The 11,400-nt window shown below is 41.2% G+C and overlaps 1 protein-coding gene across 5 annotated transcripts in view; it reads left to right on the top strand.

The window, feature by feature from the left end:
- The window catches only part of OSBPL6 (oxysterol binding protein like 6), a 131,718-nt gene extending 128,961 nt beyond the window's left edge, over positions 1-2,757 (top strand). For all 5 annotated transcript variants that reach the window (XM_004577016.4, XM_004577017.4, XM_004577018.4 and 2 more), the window contains 2 exons: positions 951-1,073; positions 2,040-2,757. In XM_004577016.4, the coding sequence (XP_004577073.2) occupies positions 951-1,073; positions 2,040-2,148 (232 nt within the window). In that variant the 3' untranslated portion in view covers positions 2,149-2,757. The remainder of the gene's footprint in view (positions 1-950; positions 1,074-2,039) is intronic.
- The last annotated feature ends 8,643 nt before the right edge of the window (positions 2,758-11,400 follow it).

Raw genomic sequence — 11,400 nt, forward strand, 5'->3', positions numbered from 1 at the left:
CTTCCAAATACAGGAACTATTTTAACAGCCTCTGATTCTTATTTATCATCATCATTATTACTGTCAAGTTCTGTATGAACGTTGTCCTTTCCTGTGGAATTCATTTTACTTTTCCTAAGAATTTTATATGCCATACAAATTCTATCCAAGATCAGCTTTTCCCCTACGTATTTGTGAATTTATGTGTCATTTGCCTACATGTCCTGAGCCTTGAGTGTTCTGCTACCCAATTCTCTATTATCCTCCTCCCGTAAGAACATGCAGTCTCACCGTTTGACATTTCAGGTTTATCCGATGAACTTCCTTTACAGTTTGTACCGTATTATAATCCTGTGCTTGCTCTCATTTTGAAATGCTCATCATTTTCAGTTCAGTGTTGCCCCTGCTTTTGTTACCCAAATCTGCTTTAGCATTCCCTTTCTAAATCTGTTGTATTAATTTTCCTGTTCTGAGGCCTATACTTTTTTCCAACTGCTACCTTTTTTTTTTATCATCAACTTTACTCTCCAGTAAATCAAAAAACTTTTTTTGTCTCTCAATCTGCTGTCAAAATAACAGAATAGCCAGTTGCCACCCCTTCCCTTGCCCCACCCCAGTCTATGAACTTTTTGCCTGTGTGAGAAAGGAACACACTTGTGACTTCACGCTGGACCCTGGCATCATCCTTAGAAGTTGTGGGACCCCAGACAGCACAGAGAAGCCTTCCAGGTCGAGCCATTTCCTTTGCGCTTCTGTGTAATTGTGTACAGTCCTTCTGTGTATGTTCACTGAATGCTAACAGCTGGACAGACACAGGTCATGTGGCCTGCTGTAGAGCTGTCAGGGTATTACTGGGATTTACTGCTCAGTGTGTTAGGTCATAGTAGCTAGAATATGATTTTATGCTTGTGACATTTTTTTCCTTCGGAAAAGAGGATAAAATACTAAAATATCAACTGCTTCCTGCTTAGATTTTTGGAAGAGGGAAATTTAGAAGCTGCTGCAGCAGAGAAGCAAAGAGTAGAAGAACTCCAGAGATCTCGAAGACGATACATGGAAGAAAACAACCTCGAACACATACCAAAATTTTTTAAGTAAGTCACTCCATTGCTGTCACAGGCTCATGTCTTGCAAGTGGCTGCCACAAACGATGTGAACCTGCAGGTAAAAAGAACATGGGAGCTAGTTTGAGGTCCAGGGACCCTTCAGGGTAGAAAAATAAAAGTGATTTAAGTAATATTGCTTTTGGCAGTAAAAAATATTGAATCAGACTTGGCATCTGTGAAAAATCAGTCTCCAGGAAGAGAAACTCTTCTCTACACTCCCTTTTATTTCCGAGGGCATTAAGGGAGTGAAGATCTCGCTTGGAAGCCTCCTTGTCCTTGAGTTACGCCCTTTACGATAGTGGAACCTCCCTCCCACTCTGTTGCCCTCAGACTAGGTGGGATCCTGCAGCCCACAAGATCATCCTGGCTTCTCTGGGATTTAACTTTGTTTCTGTCATGCAGAGCTGTGTCAGATTTTGTCCCTCCCTGTTGTGATAGGAGGTGATTATGGCAGGATTATACAGACATCACACAAATTAATCTGTAGACTCCAAATCCATCTGTTACCCTCCAGAGCCCAAAGCACAGGGTAACCTCACAGCCTTGAAGGCTGCTGTTTTGCTGAATACCTGGGACAGAAATGCAGCCTTATCTAACGTGTGCCCCATGCGATCTAAGACTCGCACCCTGCGTGTGTTAGGGCCACTAACAGTGCCTGCTTTTCCTTTCGGGGTGAAACAGAAACACTTGTGGTTGCAGGTCCAGAAATCTCAATAAACACTGTCTGAATATGTTTTGTTTGCAAGTCTTTACCATCTGCCCCTCCCTAGAGATGACTTGTTTCTCCCTTAGGTCTCGTCCCATAATCCTACCTACTTCCAATGCAGATGTTTAAGAGAAAGTGAATTCTGTAGTCAAGTCTTCAGTACTTAGCAGATAAGACATTCCCTGGCTTATGCAGACACATCTGAAGGATCTGATGTGTGGCTAATGTTGATTTCCATGTTTCCACAGAAAAGTTATTGATGCCAATCAAAGAGAAGCCTGGGTTTCTAACGACACCTACTGGGAGCTCCGAAAGGACCCTGGGTTTAGTAAAGTCGACAGTCCTGTTCTTTGGTAAACTGGGAACCTAGAGCTAGCCAACATATCACACTCTGAATGAATGAATAAATAACTATGCACAATTATGTTTCTTATAGCTACATGTGGTTTCTGGGTCGACTGAAAACCTACCATTTGCTTTTCTATTTCATCTTTATAATGGATTTTCAGAAGTGCATTAGACAAGGCCCCTAACCACATTTGGATCCTTTCAGTTTTGCTGCAACCATATTCCTTAAAAGTAAATAAATAAATAAATAAAACATCCACATCCTCCTTGGAAAGCAGAATAAAAGGAGCAGGATTTAAAATCCAAAGCCTGAAGAGTTTGTCATGGAAAGCAAACTGTAACTGGTGCTTAAAGCTGATCAAGAGAGTTAAAACAACATAAACCATGTGTTTGGTCCATCGCCTGAAAGCACCGTCCCTCCCGTCCATTGTAGGAGCTCCTGGGCCACAGCGATGGGTTAGCTCAGACTTCAGGCGTGTCTGTCAATGTGACGTGCTTGTGCTGGCCTTGTCAAAGAAGACATGATGCTTCTCAGAGCCTGCCCCATCTGTATGCCATCGTTCATGCCTTAAGAAATGCAAATATGTACAATAAATCATTTTTAAATGTGTGCCCATAGATTTATGTGAAGGAAAGATCTTTTGAATCACAGCATGATTCACTTGCTCAATCAGAACATTTACGAGTCTAGCTGAAACGGATTTTTAAAAGGAAGCAACACACACCTGACTTTGATAAATTGGTTACCTGTCATTTATGGGAAAGGCAAGAGAGAACAGGTGTACAAAACAGATCTCTGTATGTATACACATTGTTCTTTGAGTTCTGTCCTGCGTCCAGGTAATAAACCGCCCCTCTTCCACCTAATCTCACAGTGTGCCATGTTATTCAGCAAAATTTTATATGAAGTGGACATTTGTCATCAGTGTTACAGCTGTGGAAGAAAGTAACAAAAAGCATATAGAATTCTTATATGGGCTTAATAGTACTGTGGCAACTTTTTTTTTAATGAAGCATTTCTCTTCCCATGCCCTCCTCCCCTCAACATTGACACCATGTGAGTTCCTCCTGAGAGAGGAAATACAAAACTATTAGTAGCTTATTTGTGTTATTTAAATGAGTTCCATGAAAGGTCATATTTTATGTTTCTGTTAAATGACTCCATGTGATGTAAACATTTACCTTGTTGTTGGCAGAGATACAGAGCTTAATAAGGAATTTGGCCATCTCAAAAGGGAAAGGGGTTGCAAAAAGTGTTTTTGCCCAATTCAGGGCTTATTTTCTCTCTATTAATACAGAAAGCCTTTGGTAGGAATTTTACATCAGTATTCCTAAGTTTCTGCACATAGATGACTATATAGATGCCTTCCTTGTTTTTTTAAACTGTCTTTATAGGTTTTCCTGGAGAATTATAAAGTTGCCAATATCTTATTGGTTAGATTTTTATTCTTTGGTCCTTATCATCAGATTTAAGTATTACTATAAACTCTGATAACAAGGTGGCTGACATCTTCTCCTTAATTATGAATTGTTGACGTAATCATTACTTCTCCTTTGTAAAGCACTCCTACTATGACTAATCCACCATCAAATAAGTCCTGATAGTGGCTAAGCCACCATCAAATAAAAACCGGTGATGAAAGCATAGCAGGAAACCCCTAGAGTTTCCATAGTGGGAGCAGCAGTTTAGTTATCCCAAAACTTTATACTCCTTTCAGCTGAGCGTGACCCCAATGTGTATGGTTTGCATTTGTGTCTAATGAATTTCATCCTCAAAGAAACCTGCAGATCCATTGCCAGGGTGAAGCACTCCACTTAAACAATACCCCTTCTGTTCTGTCCACTTCCTCTCATTGCCATTTTAAATCTGTAGGGATCTTGTCCCCAAGATAGTCAGATTTCTCTGGGTTATTGATTCTTTTTCTGTTCATTGATCTTGACTTCTGTTGATCTGTAATCTGAGATACACCACTTTAATTTGAATTTAATTGGATTCCTATTGACTTCCTTAAAGAATTCTGTTCTGCAATTGGAAAGCCTAGAATAGTATTCTCAGAGATTCTGCTCTGTACTTATTAGCCCTTCTCAGAACAGCCTCAAAACAGCCTAAATGCAAGAATCCTGCAAGTAAAGTTGCTGCATGTGAAGAAGTAGGAAAGTGACGTGTTAGGTGACTAACAGATGTATCAGGTACAAAAAAAAAATCTGACTTCCATTGTTTTATGCAGCCTTGGAAGGCACAAGATTCCCATGTTTGCTCTTTTGCACCATTTGTGAAATGTAGTCATCTGTATCCAGTTTCTGAGTCATTCAATACAGAAAACTATTTAGCTTCCTGGTGAACAGCACCCATCATTAAAGCAACCACTGTACCGAGGAATTGGGTTTAACTCAAAAGAAAAAGGAAAAACAGCAGAGTGAACTTTCTGACTAGACCATGGGTTCACACTACAGATCAGGTGAGTGAATGCTGATCAGAGCTAACCTGAAACTGATCAAGATTTCAACATCAGAATGAGGGGAGAAATGTCAAACTAATTGGAAACTCAGAAGATTTTGTAATATCTGATTTAGAATCTCTTCAGGATTCCAGTTTCCTCTTTGTTCCAATTCAAGTGATCAGTTGAGTTTCACATAATACCCTCAGTCATTCCTGATTTACTCAGGCTCGACAAATACTGGGTCTCCTCCCCTATCCTTTCTTACATTTGGTTGACACGATGGCTATGAAATTATGAGACTGCTGGAGGTTTCTTTGACATTATATTTTGGGCTTTTGAGATCAACAGCAAAAGGGTAGAATGTAAGATCATTCTCTTGGTAAAACCTGATTTATGTCTTAGAATGTTATGTAAAACTTTGTTTCAGTGGCACTTTTCTCAGCTTTCCCTACAGCAGCCTCAAGTCAAGGAGAACTTCCATATCAGTCTGCTTGCCAATGGCTTCTCTAGATGCTCCATCTTGTGCCATATTCACTGAGGAAGTGGCAATGACCTTGTGGTCTTGGCTGGCCTCACTAGATTGATGGCCCACACAGCCCTGACAGAGCTTAACCAAAAAAGGGGTGAATTTGATTCCATTTGCTTCTACCCAGGGTACAAATGTACTCCAATTTTGCTGTTGTTTCATTGGTTTTTTATGAATTTATTCTTTTCCATGGCTTAAATACCAATATTTTCCAGGCAGTTGTAAACATAAACATCATTTAAGGTAACTTTTCAGTGGCACATGTTAATTTTTTTTTTTTTTTAATTGGGTGAAGCTACGGAAACCACAGGAACGTGTTTCTCAGTTCAGGAGGCCATTGTGTCTGCAGCATCACTTGGTTCTCGACTGCCTTCCCAGGCCACAGGCAGGGAGCTGGATGGGAAGTGGAGCTGCCGGGATTAGAACCAGCGCCCATATGGGATCCCGGGGCTTTCAAGGCGAGGACTTTAGCTGCTAGGCCACGCCGCCGGGGCCGGCACATGTTAATTTTAAGTGGGAAGAAACCCCCACCTATAATTCTCTGGGTAAAAAAAAAACAAAAACAAAACCACCAAGGAATTCTCCTTTCAATTGACGCTGGGTTATGAGTGACTGCAACTTGCAGCCCCTCTTGCTTTTTCTGACCCCATGCCTTTCAGCAATGATGGCACTCAGCTGTCATTATATCCTGCCCCAGGAACCAAGGGGACAGGAAGGACAAGCAGGTTTAACTGTTTTTGCTTTATACTGTTATAGCCATAGCTGGCAAAGTTTTTCATCAAAACATTTTTGTTATTAACGTCCGGATTTTGATTATCCCTCTGTCTAAGCCTGTTTTGCTGTCATTCTAGATAATGAATGTTTGGGAACAAGGCTTCTCACACACCAGGGGGTGTACTAATGTTTGCACTTGACTTGTTATATTCTGAATGTGGCTCAATAAATAAAATTCATGTTTAAAACATTGGTTTATTTCTATGGGAGCTTTGATGATCAGGAAATATATAATATATCTAAGCAATTATGAATATTTCTGTGCCTAGAAATGTTCTTTGGGGGAAAAGATTAAAAAAAACATGTCAATGAAACTAAGATTTAAGGTGTTTATTTTTCCAGAAAATTCTAAGATATTTAAAAATACTGCTTGCCAAACCAGGATAAAATCCTTTAAGTCATAATGGAGCCTCTTTTATAAAAAGGATATATTAAACTGTGTATTGCAAGAATCATTCTGTTAAACTGAACTAGATTTGGCTTTCATATAGTAACAAGTACATATGTATTTCTGAATTGTAAGACCTTTTCTGCAGCATTCATTTTTGGAGAAAGAAGGCAGATTGTTTAAGGAATATGTAGCTTTATCCTTTCCATTACAAGATCCAAAGAAAAACGAGTTTATTCAAAAGTGCTTTGATGAACCAACATGCCCAGCATCTTAAGCAAGCAAGCTTCAGATTCAGACAGCCCACAGGTAATTCAGTTGGAAAAGCACTTAGTTATCAAATGTATCCTTTTGTTTTGCAAAATAATATCTTGCTTGATTCCTTTTCTCCAACCTTCTGGTTATAACACAGGGAAGACAGATTGCTATGATTCTTTGACTCCATTTGTAAAAGTTATTATGCCTAGTTTCAGAGTCAATCAATACAGAAAACTACTTAGCTTCCTGTTGGCCACTAATACTTTTTTAAAAAAAAGATTTGTTTTTAATTGGAAAGTTAGAGTTACAGAGGGATGGAGAAACAAAAAGAAAGATTTTCCATCCACTGGTTCACTCCTCAAGTGGCTGCAATGGCAAGAGCTAAGCCTATCCAAAGCCAGGAGCCAGGAACTTCTTCCGGGTCTCCCACATGGGTGCAAGGTCCCAAGGCTTTGGGCTGTCCTCCACTGCTTTCCCAGACCACAAGCAGGGAGATGGATGGAATGTGTAGCAGCCGGGACACAAACCAGCGCCCGTATGGGATCCTGGCACATGCAAGGAGAGAATTTAGCCATTAGACTGTCATGCCAGGCCTGCACTAAAAATATTTTATAAATGAAAGTTATCCTAAAAATACAGGTCATTGGCTACTTTGGTGTCTCCAAAATAAAAGAAAAATGTTGTTTTTTAGTAAATTTTGCCCCTAGCCATGCCTTCCTTAGAGCAATTGTAGGGAAAGGGATAGTACATTTTTATAAAACGTGATAATCTTACTTGGATTTCACCTGTGTCTTAGTAAATAGAGTAAGCAAGTGAACTTCTTAGTACTATTAAAAACATAATAATGCTAAAATTGTTACTTCTGTTATCTTTGGCACTACTCACTGTTATCCTCAGTTAGCTCTTTAGAAATTCAACTTTTAAGGCTTAATTAAAGTATAACTGACACATGATAAACCTCAAATGTGTTTTAGTCTGTAACTTGACACAATGACATAGGTAGGTATACATCCGTGGCTCTACCACAATCATAAGTGAATATAACCCATTACCTTGTAAAATGCTGCTTTTTTCTAATCCCCCACCTTCTTCTCTGAGGTAATCACGGATTTGATTTATTTTTTTTTAAAGTTTGCATATTTTCTGTTGTATATGTGACTTTTCTAGAGGACTGTGTACCTGCGGACTCTGTACATGCCATTACCCCTAAAGCCATAAGGCAGTCAAATTTCAAGACAAAGAAGAGCCTGTTGAGTTCTCGTTTTAGTAGCTCAGTTAAAACTTTAGATTTGAAATTTAGAATTTAATAAACTTTTTCACAGTGTGAGAGCCATGTAAATGAATGGGTTAACTTTCATATTTTGGAAATCCAAAACAGAGCTGACACTGAACTGGATGACATCACAGGGGAGGTGTTCTCTGCTGTGTCATTAATCATTAACAAAACTTTGGGGGCCCAGAATGATGGCTCTCGAAATGAGGTTTTGATGCTCATGACCAGGGAAGTGGCCTGGGTAGAGTTATTTTCCTCCCCAGCCTCACTTTTGGAAACAAACATTTGAAACTTCACCTCTTCTCTTGCCCTTCTCATTTGAAAAACAAAGTTGCTAACAGCCTCATTTTGAAAACAGCAATGCATGGGACAACACAATGGCATAGCATGCTAATCCTTCACCTGCAACCATCAGTTCATGTCCCGACTGCTCCACTTCTGACTCGGAGTCCTGCAAATAACCTGGGAAAGCAGCTGAATTTCGCCTGATTGAACTCCTGCCCTCCACCTGGGAGACCTGAGTAATGCTCCTGGCTCCTGGCTTTGGACTGCCCAGGTCTGGCCTTGGTGGACATTTAGGGAATAATCCAGCAAGTGGAAAATTTCTCTCTCTCCCTGTAATTCTGAATTTCAAGTAAAATAAATCTTTACAGGCAGGATCCTACAAAACTCTTAAGTAGCATATCTGAGTTACAGACTCCGCACTGTGTAGCCAGGCTCTGGCCCCAAGAGTTTCGAGGCCTAGAGGAAAGAGAAATGAGTGCTAACCAACTAATCGCACCTGTTCCATCATCCCTGCCCCACCATTGCTATTCTGTTTGTCACCTCAATGTTTGAGAATAAGAGAAAGTCAAAAACCAAAACTAGAGCTCAATCCACCGAAGCTGCCTTCTTCCACTTGGCTCCTTTCTTACCCCCTATCTTAATGCCAGTGTTTTAAGATGGAGATGACGAGTGGGGAGGGCAAACAGACCTCTGTGACAAGACTGCGGTTGAGCCAGAAAGTACAGCTAACTCCCTGGGGGCTTTTAGAATCAAAAGTGCACTCTTAAAAGCCACAAATTCATGCCCCACCTCACCTGCCGTTGGTTTTCAGCACTGGTGTGCGAATCTAAAAGGAGTTTTCCAGTGGATTGGAGGGCTCCATGCTTCGCCTTACCTGACTTGCTTCCCAGGACTTGTCCCCAACACCAAGAGGAGTTTTCCAGTGGACTGGAGGGTCCAGGCAGGTAGGGAAGCCTGTGAAGTCCCTTGTCAGAGCACACACACCCTCATCACCCGCCTGACAACTGCACAGCCGGATCTTTTCCCAAGGCAGCCTCTTCTCTGTAAGTAATGTATTTGCAAAAACTTCACCGGAAAACCCCTGTGCTTTCAACTGACAATGTAAAGGCTGGAGGTGTGCTTGTTTGCATATGGTCATTTTGAGATGGGAAAAGTCTATCTCAGGAATAGAATTTCAAGCAACTTGCTGCAGAAAAAGTTCATCGTTGGACTTCCTGATGAGCCGTCTCATCTGTGCCTCCTCTGTGAGTGTCGTTTATGAGAATGTGCATTTGTAATGGCACATGAAACGTCAATACATTTTCAATAAATTCATAAGAGATGTGATTTTTTGTGTATGGCATGTCCTGGTGACTCTACCTAGTTTCACTAAATTTATTAAATGGCTTTATCTCCAACAAGAGACTTCAAATATAAAGATTAGGAACTACCTGAGTATATTTCCCAGGTCTTTTTTTTTTTTAAGTATTACTACTTGAAAGTATTACTACTTCAAGTATTATTACTGTGTTTTTAGATCAAATACTAGACCCAGGATTCCACCCTGAATTTATATATATATATATATATTTTTTTTTTTTCATCTTATTTGAAAGGTAGAGAAACTGAGATAATTCATCCTCTGGGCTCCCTTCCCAAAAGCCTAAGAGAGCCAGACAGGGTCACCCTGGAGCCAGCAGCTCAGACCTCAATCCAGATCTGCGAGGATAGCAGGAACTTGGCCATTGAGTGCTTGGGCCCAGCATTCATGTTAGTAGGAAGCTGAGCAGAAGCGGAGTAGGTGGGACGCAAATGAGGCACTCAGCTATAGGCTCTGGGCACCCCACGCAGTGTCTTAGCAGCTAAGACCAGTGTCTCCTCCGCCTTTTCCTTGAACTTGGAACTTCCCTACAGTGAAAGCCTTAGGATACTGCCTTCAGTTCTAGGAGTGAAATTGCAGTTCATTAAGACTGGAGGAAACGAAATCTCAGGTGAGTTGTGTTGATTAGTGTGCGTTTGAGAAAGTCCTAGGAGCGAAATTGCGGTTCATTAAGACTGGAGGAAACGAAATCTCAGGTGAGTGGTGTTGATTAGTGTGCGTTTGAGAAAGTCCTAGGAGCTAGTTTGTGTGATCCCAATCTTTTTGGAAAGACAGTTTTCGTGGAGGATATTCCTGTCACAGGAGAGACCACTTCCAATAAAACTGGTGACAGTGTATTTTGTTTTTTAAGCCTCTTGAGGTTTTCAAGGAATAAACTTCCAAAACGGCACCTGCTCACTGCTTGAAACCACTCCTCAAACCAAGATCATTGTTGTGGGATTTTAGATGGAAATGAATGAGAGCTTTTCTCTCCAGGAAGGCCAAATCGCCACATCTTATACCTTCTCCCCAAGAACCCCTGCCAAAAAGCTTAATTTTCCACTGCATCTCCCAGAATTGCCTACACGCTGTCATAGTACACTTTGATTATTTATTTTATTGGCTTTTCATCCCCCTTAAAAGTATATTATTCTTTTTCCTGGTGTAGAAAAACACCTTTGCACTTCAGTAGTTCATATCCCCTCAATGCAAATGTTGCAGCCATTCTGTAAGATCTCCTCCCTTGTTAGTGGACGTGGTGGGTCCATCAGCCTAGGGAATCGCCAAAACCTGAGTCAAGTGGGAGTGGCCCAAAAGAAAGCTGCTGTTTACTTGTGGCAAGTAAAGAGGATGGGGAAGGTACAGTTCCCTAAAAGCCAGCCTCCCCTCCGTGAGGAGCGGTGTGCCAGGACTTTGATAGTAAGGCTTTGGAGAAGGTCTTAGAATGTGGAAGAGGAGGAGTGCAGGAGGGCCCTTCCTTCTGGCTCGAGTAGCACGGATCTCCGTCACTGTAGGCTCCAAGTTCAGACAGGCTAGTTCTGGGAGCGCCGCTGCTTGTCTGCCTGCCTCAGAGTGCAGCACCTTACGGTAAGCTTCCTGAAATGCTTCTTCCTTGGAGAATATCGCTCAAGTGAAGAAACGGCTTCAGAATGTCTATGTTCCTGTATCTCTTACCTGAACCCTAACTCTTGGTTATCTCCATGGGTTAATTCCACCAACTACTCCAAAGGTGTTCCTCCTTAAAGACTGGACAAATGCTACTATTCACTTAAGGTTGGCCTTCCACCATCCTTTTAGTTATGGCAACTTGTCTCCACTCTCAAGATTTTGCATTGAGAGCCTTGGTTGTCACATAGCAAGCTAAGCGACAGGCCACAGGACCCATATGGATTCCACTCTGTCCTGGCTGCTCCATTTATGAACCAGCTCCGTGCTAATATGAGAAAGCAGAAAATGACCCAAGTCCTCGGTTCCCCA

This window comes from Ochotona princeps, chromosome 5 (genome assembly GCF_030435755.1).
Source record: "Ochotona princeps isolate mOchPri1 chromosome 5, mOchPri1.hap1, whole genome shotgun sequence".
NCBI lineage: Eukaryota > Metazoa > Chordata > Mammalia > Lagomorpha > Ochotonidae > Ochotona > Ochotona princeps.